Here is a 13722-nt window from a genome sequence, read left to right on the forward strand (position 1 = left end):
ATATATATATTATTTATTATAATTATAATATGCATAACATATATATATTATTTATTATAATTATTAGTATTATTATTAATTTCACGCAAAAACGTGAAGTAAGGAAGTGTGACAACTTTGCCGAAGCATGTTATTTGAGCTTTCACGGTGTCCGTAGTTCCCCAGATAAGCGCGCCGAACAAGCGTGTGCTTGCTACGTGCGTGCTTTCTCAGTGCTCATCACGAGCACGCGCGTATTTTGCCGCGTGGGCGGGGCGGAGCGGCAAGAAGACGAAGGGGGAACCGTATGAGAAAGCCCAGACTGTGCTGTAAACGAGATTTTTTTTTTTTCTCGAGCAACTTCAAAGGAAAGCACTGAAGGCATTGGTCAGGCTAACGCAATACTGCCCTCTTCGACGTTATTATGTCACTCCCAACCGTTATTTTACCTTATTGTTGTCCTTTCACGTGAGCCTATTTTTGGTGTATTTTTCAAAATCGGATTTGCCTTTGATCACGTCGTGAACTATGACGCCTTGTCACCAAGCGACAAGCAAAGGCTAGAAGCCTTTAATACGTCATAGTCATTGGCTTAACGTAACCAACTGCAATTCGAATTTACTTCATTTCTGTTGGAAACTTCTCCCAGAAAACTTCAGCAACAATCTACTGTTTTAAGACAAAAAACAGTAGAAAAATAGCAAAGTTGGAAACTTAAGATAGCTTCGATAGAGAACTAAGGTAAGAAAATGAAGCGGATAATTCAAAAGTGCTCTGAGGATCAGCTAGACACTTTCGAAAACCAAGAGGTGCATGCTGCATTCAAAGAATTACAGAACGAGGTTTCACAAATTGCCATCTCTCCAGAGACCCGAAGCTTAGGATCAACCGACACTGAAGAAAGCCAGTCAAAATCATTTCCTCTGAAACGGATGAAGTCGTCAGTGGGAAATTCAGCAGGACAACATCCCAATCCAGTAACTTGTAATGTGGCAGAGTCAGACACTTTTGAAAACCAAGATGTACGCGCTATCCTCAAAAAGCTACAAAGTGAGGTTTCAGAGGCTTCCAACTCTGCAGAAACTCAAAGCTTAGAATCAGCGGTCATTGAGAATGACCAGTTAAAATCATTTCCTCGAAAAACGATTAAGTCCTTAGCGGAAAATGTTACAGGACAAGGTCCTAATCCAGTAACTTGTAATGTGCCAGGGACTTTTGAAAACCAAGCGGTACGCACTGCCTTCAAAGAATTACAAAACCAGACTTCATCTATTTCCATTCCTCCACACACCCAAAACCTAGAATCAGCTGTTTTTGATGATGGCCTGTTAATCTCATCTCCAGATAAAGTGATTAAGTCCTTAGCCGAAAATGTGGCAGGACAACGTCCTAATCCAGGTCCTTGTAGTGAGCCAGGCACTTTTGAAAACCAAGAGGTACGCGCGGCCTTCAAAGAACTACAAAACCATGTCTCAAATATTTCCATCTCTCCACATAACCGAAGCTTAGAATCAGCTGACTTTGAAAAAGGCCAGTTAAAATCATTTCCTGGGAAAGCGATTAAGTCTTTTATAAAAAATATAGCAGGACAACATTTTACTTCAGGACCTCCGACTGCCTCTGTGCAAGTTCCTACTCCAGAAAATTATACTGCCTCTGTGCAAGTTCCTTCTCCAGAAACTGAAGCCTTTGCACAAGTTCCTGCTCCAGAATCTTCTACTGACTTTGAACACGTTTCTTCTGCAGAGAAGTCTACTCCCTTTAAATTCTTTAAGAGGCCTGCTACTGGAACCATCCCTTCAAAGCTCAGCAGCATTGGCAGAAAACATCATCCCAACATTGGGGATCAGGGAACCAGCAAACAACCACCTTATAATCCTGCTACCAAGAGGGACCTTGATAGTGTGCAGACTGGGCTACTAGGAGTAGACCCTACAGCACGCACTAAAGACAGGACAGGTCAAGACAAGCAAGAGAAAGGAATACAATGTTCTGAGCACGGCATTGCTCAGGGAGAAGATGATTTGACTGACTGTGAGTTCTATTGCAAAACTTGCAAATCCAGTGTTAAACCCTCTGTGCTTAAGGAGTTTGTCACTGAGGTGTCAGACTTGCTTCAATGCCAAACATGTAAACACGAGGTTTACATTATTTCTGCTGTCGTCAATAGACTTTTGGAAAAATACCCCCGTGATTCTGAACGACTGCTGCTGAGGGAACAGTCTGCTGTTCTGAAAAGGCGTCTTTCCATTTACCTGTCAGCTCACTTAGGCATTCAAAAATGTAATGAAATTGATCGGAAACTAAACTCAGATTACTATGCTAAGGTCATAGTTAACAACCTTCTAGGGATCTACGGTTCACCAAGAAAGCTGATCAAAGCAGCAGTTATTCCAGACAGCAACTTTTGCGATGACTTTGTAGCGTTTGTTGGATGTGAACTCGTAAAGACAAGAGCATACAAGAAATACGGTTTCCTTAAAAAGATGTTTTCGCCTTTCAAAAAAGCCTACAATTGGACTTATGATCAGTTCGCTCCAGCCACACAGGTGATGTTAGATCTCAGTTGTTGTGGATATGCTTTTCCAAAAGATGGAGAAGATTAGGAGGGCGGATTATTAGGAGGATAACAAAATAAATCCTCATCTCTATTTTCATTGACTTTTTTATTTATTAATTTTGGTGGAGGTTTTTTCCTGTTAAAACAGAGTTTTCCCTCTTATGTGATGTTAGATAAAAAAAAAACACCTTCCAAAGTAGGAAGACATAAATTTTCCTTTGGTTTTGCTCTAAACATAAATTAACTTCGTTTTTAAAAAGTTGACTTGTGGATTCTCTGCAGGTCATTTTCTTTGGTAATATTACTACTTTGCTATGTAACCTTCATGTACAAGTAAATCAGATTTTGGTTTCATCGTCATTATTTAATTTTCTGTCTCACAGTTAATAACTATCAATACAATTACTAAATTATTTTACTATTTTTATGTTCTCTTTATTCTCTTCCATATAATTGTTTTTTTCTTTTTTGTATTTTATTATTGTTAATATTATTACTCTAAGCATCAGTACATCTGATTTACTATCACCAGTATTATCACTACTATTTCATTAGGTTAATCCAGAATTATTAGAGAACAGGAAAATAATGTAAATCAAAAAATAACTGAAAAAAAATACACATCCTAACCCACATGTTAAACAATTTCATTGTTTTTGTCGTGACACCTTTGATGTTCTGAGTTTGGTCTTTGTTCTGTACGTGTCGATCTTAATGTATACCTCCTTGGTTTTTCTTGTTCCTTTTTGTTTGCTTCATTTGTGGTGCTGTTATTTCTTCTTTTATCTGGTTATTTTGCACTAATTTGTTGGTCTGTAATGTTTGTTCTGTGTGCATTTATTGTTGAATTTTAAAAAACATGCTGAAAATCACTCGAGAATAAAACAGGATCCCCAGCATTTGGCCAGCGGTGGCCATGGACCCCTCTGCCCCCCCATTGGGGGCACCACTGAACATCCAAATATTATACACCAAGCAACCTGGAGGGAACCTTTACAGAGCTCCCAAAATGCAACGTTTGCAAGGGATATTAATCGGTACCGTAACTGTAATAGACCAAACATTAGCTGATGAAATTTACTAAACTATGCCATTTTATTTTTTGCTGTCTTTAATATCCAGTTTCATCATAGTCTCTTTATGTTCACCACACACAAAACACACCATATTTCAGCTTTATTTTCTTAAAAAAAAAAAAAAAAAAAGCAGCCATGTCCTCCAATGTTTCACTTCAAAAACCAAAGCATACATGTAGTACCACAAAGACCATTTTGTCCGTCACAAACAAAAACTCCACATCAACGACAAAGATGATTGGACAGTTGTATAAAGTGTAGGTTTAAGTACAGATAGTAAAGCCATTATTTAAGCTTCTCAGTCTTTAAAATGAGAAAGTACATGAGGAGAATTCGAAACACACTCGAATGAAATGTGTCCAAACTGAAATAGAAACAATAATAATCATCCTAAAACTGATGAGGATATCTTCAAACGACTGCCTGCGTTGGACAACGTCACAGTTTTCAGTGGAGTGGATTTATTTTAAACATACTCTACTCAGTCTACAGTAAATCTACAGGAAACACCTCTGGATTATTTGAAGGTATCAGAAAATAAATAATTCTTTTTTTTTTATCATACAAGCAACAGTAGTCTTACATCATAACGTTTCTCTCCTCTTAGGCCCTCAATATGTGCAAACTGCAAGAGCTTAAAAAGGTAGCACTTTATGCATGGACCGCAGAATATAAAAACAAGTGTTTTTACAACAAGCACTTCATTCAAAGTGTAGCGAATGTGACAGAAGACTAAAATATTATTAATATTAGAGCCACTTAAATAAAATAGGGAGTTGATAAAACAAAGGATTTTTTTTTTTGGAACTAACCAGCTTCTCTAATCAACCCAAATGCTAATATTATCCTCTTTACATCTTTAAAAAGTCAAATACTGAGATGTAAATATAACGCTGAGCTGAGAGTGAATTAGCAGTGAAATCCCACCTAATGCATTGATTTTTTTTACCAACTCTTGTCCCCATCAGAAACCAAATTACTTAATATTAGACAGAAGTCACTGGTCTTCATCACCACCTGTGCTTCGACAGAAAATGCTCCGTTGTAGCAGTTTATCACGAGTACTTCAACATTAAAGGGGTTTTCCTTTCGTTAAGACACAGATATGTCAGCGCGGACGGGGCTTCTGTCAAGAGTCTTCGTGTTTAACCAGACTGAAGATTCGCTTCTTTCATTCGACAGCAACCAGAAAGCATCTCCACGCCGCTGAAAATGCACTTGGAGGGATGTTGAATTCTTCTTGACGGCTTCAAGACGAATCCAGAAGAGTCCAAGTCCAAACAGACACGCGACAAAAACCCAAACAGATGGACACGAAGCCGGAGGAATGCTTCACTTAAACTTTGTTCCAAAAAGAATAATGATTAGAACGAGGACTATGACGAAAAGGATCAAAATGACGAGCATCTTCCTGTTTTTCTTCTGATACTGCTCCGCCTGCGAAGGAAAGGGAAGAAAAAACATACAAACAAAGATTTAGGTCCCGAGTCATTAATTTAGCATGTGGATTTTTATTATTGTCTTTAAAAATTAAAATAATTTTTTTGTTGACATTTAACACTTAAGCAAATGAATGATCAAAGTCATCCAAATTCATGACTATGGATAAAAATAATGTAATGTATCCAATTGTTAGATTCAAAGACGTTTATGTTAATTGCTTTGTCGTCATTCACGTTTTGGAAAAAAAATATACAGATTTATTATTGAAAGCCTGAAATCTATAAGGCAGCCCTGCCGATCATGTGTTTGTAAACTTACGATCATAACTGGATGGTTCATACAGGAAACATCTAGCACTTGAAATATGACATGCAGAACAGTGTTTTGTTTACCTTCTGTAACTGTTTCAGTCCGTCTTCTGTTTTTACACAAGCCTGCTCCACGTTGAAGTCAATTCTGTCCAGAACAGTTCCCTTTGAGAAAATAAAAACATTTTTATTAGAACAAAGTACAAACAGCCGGAGCTGCACTTTATTTTGTAAAGCTAATGCCAGTGTTTTTTTCTCCATTTCCAAATACATCTAAACTTTTATATAAGGATGTTTTTATTTACAAAGATAATCTCTAAAATGCAGGGGTGAATGAATTTTCATACAGAGACGGTATCAAATGCTTTCTCTTCTGTTATATATTAAATAACAAAAAAAGGCAAACATCAACTGAACGTATTTTTTTCCTTTTTTAATTAAATATTTTTCTGGCTGCTAGATTTTTTGTTTCTATTTTTTCTTTTTTTTATAATTATTTTTAAAGTTGTATTTGTTAGATACATTTTTCTGCAGTTTTTTAAATACAGCAGCCTCAACCATAAACTCTAGTATTGCATTGTTTTGGAAAAAAAAAAGAAATCAAACAAAACAAAACCTGCAAAAAGATTCAAGGCTTCTACCAACATGAAAAAGATCCTCTAAAAATATTGTTTTCAAAAACAAAATGACTTACATTTTCACAGTAAGCAATAAAAAAACAGAAAAAAGAAATGTAGCATTTACAATTATTCCACTAATTATTCTCCTTTTAGTACCTGCTCCACCACCATTCCCGCCAAATCCCGGAAAATCTCATTCAGATCCGAGATGGACTGCACTATTTGTCGGATCTCCCTCTCCCGTTCCTCCACCAGAACCGTGTTCTGCTCCACCAGCATCAGCTGATCATCTGTGAACCCCTGAGAATTCAAGATTCACACACCCTGTTACACACTCACAAAGAAGGGAGGATAATAAGCACAGAAAACCTGAGCAAATGCTGTTGCAACCCATAATGCAACAGTAATTCATCAATATTAATGAGTTCATGTCGCTGGTTGCTAACCATTTTCAGTGACAGATAAACTGGGCTGTTTTATTTCTTGATACTTTCATCCTGCTCACTTTCATGGAAAAGATAATTTTTCAACTTTTTAAAAAGGAGCTTAATGCAGGCCTGAATCAACTCATAAAAACAAAATACCACTTCTAAATTCTACATTAGATTTAATTCTAGTAAAGCAAAATGTGTGAAAGATGACCAAAAAGAGGGAGACAAATAGGCAGACTCATGAAAAAATCTCAATTTTATTTACACTTTCATAAAATTACCAAAATAATCAAGGATAAAAGGATGTGCATCTCCGTTGATGGAGTTGATAGTCTGCCTGAAGATCTTAAACTAAGTAATAACATAACACAGTTTAAAAATAAACTAAAACATAGAATGACTGAAAGCGATAAAGTGACTTTCATATTTGAAATATGATTGAGAACTTCCTGATGATTTACTTACTTTATTTTATCTTTCTCCTTTTCCTTTTCTCGTCTGAATTTTTATGCATTTTTTATGTATTTTGTGTATTTTGTTAATTTTACTTAAAGTTATGAAGAGTGGAACAAACCCAAATAGCTTCAGCCTACACCTTTTTGATTTATACAACACTTATGAATTATTTTTACTCGACTTTGTTTTGAATTTCTTTGGTTTGTAGCTGCAGGGTTAACTGATTGGAACAACTATTATGCGTGTCTGAGTGTTTTACGTCGAATAAGCTCAACTTCAAAAATGTACGGAAACTGCTTATGACGTAATCATCGTTCAGCTGCAGCAATGCCGTCCTGCTCTCGCTCTGCTGGCGCAAACAAAATCCTCTCACCTTGTCGTACAGAGCTAACTCTTCATCCTCTTCCATTAAAGGTCCTGAATCAAAAAAGTGCTTCGATCTCTCCTCCCGATTCTTCATACCTGGTACATAACCGTCCGCATGATTAAAACGGCAAAATAAAAGAAACGGCGTCTAAGGTGGATCTACGTAGATGATGTTGAACAGAATAAGAAGTTTCTTACGTTTTAAATAGCTGGACTGCGTGTGCCTGAAGTTGGTGGACAGGTCCTGCAGGCTTTGAGCCAGGGACGACACCACGTTCACCAACAGCCTCTCCTCCTGCTCGGTGCAGTGGCCCCGGCGAGACTGCAGGCCCATCACGGATCGCTGGCATCGGTGGAACATCTGAGCAGAAGACGAGATCACGAGCCGTCAACCAGCGCAAGCAAAGCAGGACCCGACTAGAAGAGGTCGTGTTTTTATGTTTGACGTTTTTCTGTTAAGTCAACAATGTCAAAAGCATCTCTGTTTTATCAGTTTGAGTTTTCCTCCACTGTTCAAGAAAAAAAAAAAAAAGTTTTAAAAAGGTTAAAAATATAAAGAAGAGATTTTATTTGAATGGAAATTACACAAATAAATCTCTAATAAATAAAAGCTGCTGCTGCTCCCACAAAGCTGCGCAACCACAAAAATGTGAAAAACCTGCCCCTTTAGTGAGGTCAGATATGAACAGCGAAAGCAACAAGTTAACCAGTAATAATTTTCAAAGCAATAAATAAATAAATTCAGCTTTCTGCACGATACTTTTAAATCACGTTTAGCCATACTTTGTAAGTCGTGTCGCTCCATTTAGCACATCATTTAGTTGAGAAAATCAGCAGACGAATTGAAGAAATAAGGAACAGTTTAAAGGAAAATTTCAGCAGAGATTAATTACTTATTTTTTAACAAAGTCATAAAGTGCTGCACAATATAAAATCTCAAACCATAAACCATTAAATTGACAAAGTGAGATGAAGCGTACGATGACGGACAGAAAAGTGCTAAAGCTGATGTGGAACCACAGGGAAAGGCTACAGTAAATACATCCGTCTTTAATTTTAGATAGCTAACGGGCAATTCTTTTACCATCGAATGTTACTGCATAATCTATATTGTCAATTTTTTATTTATTGTGACAAAAATAAACTCTGCATAATTATGTTTACTTACCCCAAAAACTAAAACTATTGTTGAGTCTGTTGCTTTTTTCCCTCCACTGTTATTTTCATATCAATATTTTCAGCAATATAATTAAACGCAGTAATTATTTGCTGCTCAATGATAAAACTGCACTACGTAATTTAACCTGCGCAGCAATAAGCAAGTTGCTCCTGTAGGCAAGTTGCTGATTCCACTCCTCATCTGGACAGTAATGACAGCGAGTGTTGAAATTAGATAAAAAGGTGAATTTCTCAAACCAAAACTGATCCAAATGGGGACAGCGGTGAACAAAAGCACCTGCGTGATCTCCTGGGTAGTGATCTCTATGGCGTGCTCCTCCTCGCTGCTGTCATCCAGCGTTGGACGATTCATGTGCTTGTCGTGAAGCAAAGCCAGGTCCCTCATCTTCTGCTGGATCCGTGTGATGTCGTACTGGATCTGAAAGATCAGCAGTCAAAAAAAAAAAAAAACCATCAATACTGCGCGTTTCATTGTTTCATTTCTGCTCGACCGATGATCCGATTTACCTCGTCGACCCCTTCTATCCATTTGGGAGGCAGCTTCTTTGTGACGCCGATAGCAGCTTCTGGGTCCAGACTGATCCCAGAGACCAGAGCCATCCGGTCATCGGCCAACTTAGAAAAAAACAAAAAAAAAAAAACAAAAAAAAAACAGACATCTGTATAAAAATGTTTCTTATAGCATCGAAATGGTGCGATGATTATGATGATTGTAGAGCTCTACTTTTATTCTCTTAATTTTGTGAAGGGAAAACAACAGTAGTACCTCGTCAAGCTCCTAATGTGATTGTGAGAGAGCAGAGTGTTTCCATCCAGCCAGGTTAAGCAAAGGGGGAGAGAAGCAGAAGTAACAGATTGAAACGCAGAAAAAACCCCCTGTAAATATCAAAGAAAAGGTTTGCTGTCTACTTTCAGTTAAAAATTAGCATCATTAGTTTTAGCAGCTCATATTAGTCCTTCATAATGTACTCGAGTGTGTTACCAGTGTAAGAAATAAATCATCCCTGAGAGACAATGATGCAAAGTTAGATCGTGTAAGCTTCCATACAGAAAGAAGAAAAAAAAAAAAACTATTCTCAGTAAGTCCTTATAAAATTTTCCCACATAACAACCAGAGACGTCACAGTATGATATTGGGATTTTAAGTAATAGAACATCTGAAGCGGAGAAAAAATGGTTTTGAATTACTTAACCTTCCCTTCAGAACCACCCTCAGCTGCAATTACAGCTTTTTCAGTTTCCCCATGTCTTCAGACTGTTTGAGCAAAACAGCTCAAACTCAGTCAGACTGTATGAAGACTGCATGTCATGTGTCAATGTCCAACATCCCCACAGCATGATGCTGCCACTGCCACCCTTCATGCCGCAGCGCTAGATTTACAGCATTTTGTGCATAGGTTAGAAAGTTTGATTTCAGTCTCATCTGGTGAGAGTCTCTTCCTTCACATGCTGCCGTCTCTCCTACATTGTTTTTGGGGAAACTGCAGATTGGTGAAGAGTACGAATGTCAGTGGTTTTAACGTCGACTGAGTCTCCCACCTGAGCTGCGGCTCTCTGCAGCTCCTCTACGGTTACTGCCAGGCCTGTCAGGTGCTTCTCTAATTACTGCTGACCTTCCCTGGTCGTGGTGAGTTTGGAGCACCATACTCCATTTTAAATAATAGATACAGCAGTGTACTTAAGTTTTGGTCAGTCACATAAGATCCCAATAAAATACGATGAGGTTAAAGGTTGTAGTGTGACAAAATGTTAAAATGTTTAAAGCATGCGAGTGCTTTGTCAAGGCCATTGTTAGTATTCTCCAATAAAATGGAGTGAAACCATAACATTGATCTGTTCGTGTTTCTACGAGAGAATGTGAGGTGAGCAGGAATGTGGTGGAAACGTTCACAGCAGGGTGTGATAGTCGCAGCTGGAAGCTTCCTACAGCTTAGAGAATGTTTCAGGGAGTAAGAAGAGGATTGGTTTTCTACCTTTACTTCTGCAAAGGTTTCAGCATGCATACAAACATCAGGGTTTATAACATAGGCAAAGTTTCTAGACTGACTCATAACGCCCTGTAAATGAAATTTATCACATCAGATGATCAACAATAAATGAAGTTTTCTTTGCAGGCAGGCAAGGAATGTCCACTATCCCTTGTTTGGGCTCCCTGGTAATCTGATACCAAGCTTTATCCTTTCTGGGTTTTCAAGCTGCGGGTTTGGAAAAAAACACAAGTTTGGGAAGGAAGATCTCAGATAAAAATGTTTGCCTTCCATTAGAGCTACTCTGAGGGAAAATGTTTGGACTCATTTTGCGCCTTTGTGGAGAGATTCCACACCATGTGGTGATTTGTCTCTCACAATCCTTGTTGTCGGATTACAACCATGAACTTCAACGTATTGTATCGCAGTTTTATTTTATAAACCATAAAATAGTCCATAATTGTGAAATGGGATGTACTAATACATTGTTTACAAATGTTTTACAAATAACCGGTATTAGTATTAATGCAGTTGTTCTATGAAGGGTGTTTGTTAAAAAAAAAAAAAATGCTAAAGAACAATTAGCATAATGAAGATCAAAGAACACAGCAGTCAGTCTAAGGCAAAGGGAGATGTTTCAAGAAGGCTGTAATAACATACTCAAAACTTTGAAAATATCACAGAAACCTCAAAATAAGAGAACGCTACTAAGTAATGAACTGACAGGCTGTGGAAGGACAGCATTAGTCAGAAGTCAAGGATCCGTGGGAAAAGTTCAGTGAGAAAAGTATTGAATAAAATAGTGTTTTGGTGAAATAATAAAGAATGTTTAAAGAATACTGATTTACAAGCCTGAATATCAAACCTAGCTTTGGATTTTTTAATAAATTAGTGATATATATATATATATATATATATATAACAGAGGTCTGACTTAGCCAATCCAAAACATGTCACAGAGGAAATCAGGTACAGTCACAGGATGGACCTAGACTACAGCACAGATTTTACAGAGACCAGAACACATGTAAACATCTTTTAACTTTCAATAGCAATGAATGATTTAAATAGTGTCAAAAACAGACTTTAGCGGTGGTTAATATTTAACAAATGCCATTTTTCATAGTTTTTAGCTTCGATTTAGCTTCTGCGGGCAATAAAACATCCTTGCGTGGTCCTCCTGATTCACTCTCGTCAATCAGTCATGAAGTGAAACAAGGGACCACATCAGCTCTGACAACACAGAATATCTACTGCTACCCAGGTGGCTCTAGCTACGCGGACTCAGGGACTAACTACATGCAAACACACACAGTAAAATGTCAAAACAATGCAGAGCACTCACCGCAGCATTGCTACGTGTACTCAGACGGGGGTCGTATGTACTCACTTGCTCAGCCAAAATCTGCCGGTTTTGGATCGCATTGTTCCGCATTAACAAGAAGGCATCGGTCAGACGCCGAGTGGCCATGACTGCCTTTGTTGAGCTCTGAATTAACAGAGGACAAACTGACTGCGGATCACCCGATGATTTAGTAAATTATCTCCAATGACGCGCTGCTAGCTTTAGCTTTACCTGCGAAGAGTGAGGGAAGTTTCGCGGTTACAGCACATCAAATCTCTCCGATCATATTGATCTGTCAAGCTTCTTTAGCATCAAATTTTAGTATCGAGAGAAAACCGGGAAGTTCAAGACAATTTTGTATTTGTGGTCAAATTGGAAACGGTTGCTCCTCTCTTAGAGAGCTACGGAAGTATGTGTACGTCAACACGTAAACGTCTGCGTTAAGCGCATCTTCTTCTAGTGCTACCCTCATCAGCACTTTACAGATATGTCGCCCTCTAGTGCCTCAATTAACATTTTTTCTTTCTTTGTTTGAACACTGTCAGGTTTAAAAAGCGCCGTGAATTTTCTAAATAATGGCTCATGCTGATACAGGACAGGATACATTGCAGCCAGTTAAATTATTTAGTGAAACTGTAAAAATAATGCAAAAATGCATTGCTATTTCAATGAGAACAAAATGTTATTTCACTTATTCTTAACATTCTAGCATTTGTTTTAAATATCCCAATGAGCAACATTTTTAATAGTTTAATTGTTTAAAACATTAATCAATCTATTGTCTGTATTTCTATTCTTGCAGGGTTGAGTGGCCATTTTAATTCTTTAAATAGAAACAATTCTTTATAATATTTATTAGAATAAGAGCACAGGTTTCCATGAAGTCTGAAATATGGAGGAACTAATTAGTAATAAGTTGTTTTTAGTAGTCATACAAAACAAAAGCAGGTGAGAAGAGAACTATAATTAAATATCGGATTGTTTTTTTTGGGTCAGTGCATAACTTCATTGATTTTTATTTTTAATTCATATGAACGCTACTAAGTGTTCATATGAATATAGAAAAAGAACTACAATGCATTTAGAAAAAGAACTACAATGCATTTAAAATTTAATCTAGATTAAACATCCACAACAAGCAGGGTAAGTATCACCCTTTATTTGAACATTTTTTTTTTTGTCAGGGAATGGCATTATCTGCTGCAGAAAAGCAGAGGTGCCGCAGGACTTGTGATGCAAACGCTGAAAGAAGGCAGAAAAACTTGACTTAGGCCTATGTAGCTGGATATCTGGGGGAAAATTTATACATTTTTATGCATTTTGGCCATTCATCTACACAAAACCTTTGTTTAATACCACTCGGACCAAAGTGTATATTTGAGAAAACTTCTTATTTGTGTTTTTGTTTGGGTGTGTATGTGGAAAAGGTAAGTTTGTTGATTGAAGATGTGAAGCAGAAATGCATGAATAAGAATAAAACATTTTTTTTCAGGTGAAGTTCATGAGAAGACATTAGCTGGTGTGCAGATGACCTAATGAGAGAGCCACAATCCCCATTAGGAAAAGAGTCTCTAACTAGCCTTCCTATGCGTTTCTGCTGGATTCTCATCTCCCTTCAGTGCTCTGACTGGATTTTCTCTCATTGGGTTTGATTTCTCCTGTAGAAGTCCATGCCTCTAAAAATAAAAATAATTTATAATGCAAAGCTAGGGACAAGTCAGCTATTGGAAAACGTAACCAGGGGAAGAGTATCCAAAAATTATACTCAAGTAAGAGCAGCACTACTTCAACATATTTCTATTCAAGTAAAACTAAAAGGTAGCTGTCCATGAAATTACCCAATAAATAAATAATAAAAGAGTGTTAAGTTACTCAAGAACTGATAGCTGATCAAAACATCAATCAATTAATATTCAAAAATTACATCATCAAATGGACTAAAATAAAGAGTTACATGGAAATTTAGACATTTTAAGGACCAAAGTGAAAATA

General features: G+C 37.3%; 1 protein-coding gene across 4 annotated transcripts; it reads right to left on the reverse strand.

The window, feature by feature from the left end:
* Positions 1 to 3702: 3702 nt before the first annotated feature.
* On the reverse strand, positions 3703 to 12186 carry stx16 (syntaxin 16). 4 transcript variants are annotated; one of them, XM_015044434.1, is made up of 10 exons: positions 11962 to 12186; positions 11731 to 11874; positions 9185 to 9196; positions 8926 to 9033; positions 8696 to 8836; positions 7438 to 7600; positions 7247 to 7335; positions 6143 to 6286; positions 5451 to 5531; positions 3703 to 5052 (listed from the first exon to the last, which is right to left on the reverse strand). In XM_015044434.1, exons 2-10 carry the CDS (start codon positions 11854 to 11856, stop codon positions 4948 to 4950), a joined length of 969 nt encoding a protein of 322 aa, XP_014899920.1. In that variant the 5' UTR covers positions 11857 to 11874; positions 11962 to 12186; the 3' UTR covers positions 3703 to 4947. The 4 variants fall into 4 exon arrangements, with proteins under 4 accessions (XP_014899920.1, XP_014899919.1, XP_014899921.1 ...); XM_015044433.1 differs by having other exon boundaries at positions 11731 to 12186; XM_015044435.1 differs by having other exon boundaries at positions 11776 to 12185.
* Between the last annotated feature and the right edge of the window lie 1536 nt (positions 12187 to 13722).

This window comes from Poecilia latipinna, unplaced genomic scaffold, assembly GCF_001443285.1.
Source record: "Poecilia latipinna isolate Pla-1442-1.1 unplaced genomic scaffold, P_latipinna-1.0 Scaffold674, whole genome shotgun sequence".
Taxonomy (NCBI): domain Eukaryota; kingdom Metazoa; phylum Chordata; class Actinopteri; order Cyprinodontiformes; family Poeciliidae; genus Poecilia; species Poecilia latipinna.

Bases quoted from the DNA above. Each gene is read 5' to 3' on its own strand.
- stx16 (XM_015044434.1), bottom strand. From the start codon at position 11,856: ATGGCCACTCGGCGTCTGACCGATGCCTTCTTGTTAATGCGGAACAAT. The intron at 8,837-8,925 runs GTAAATCGGATC...CTGATCTTTCAG, and splicing joins GGATAGAAGGGGTCGACGAG to ATCCAGTACGACATCACACG. The intron at 5,532-6,142 runs GTACTAAAAGGA...ATTTTCTCAAAG, and splicing joins CGGGAATGGTGGTGGAGCAG to GGAACTGTTCTGGACAGAAT.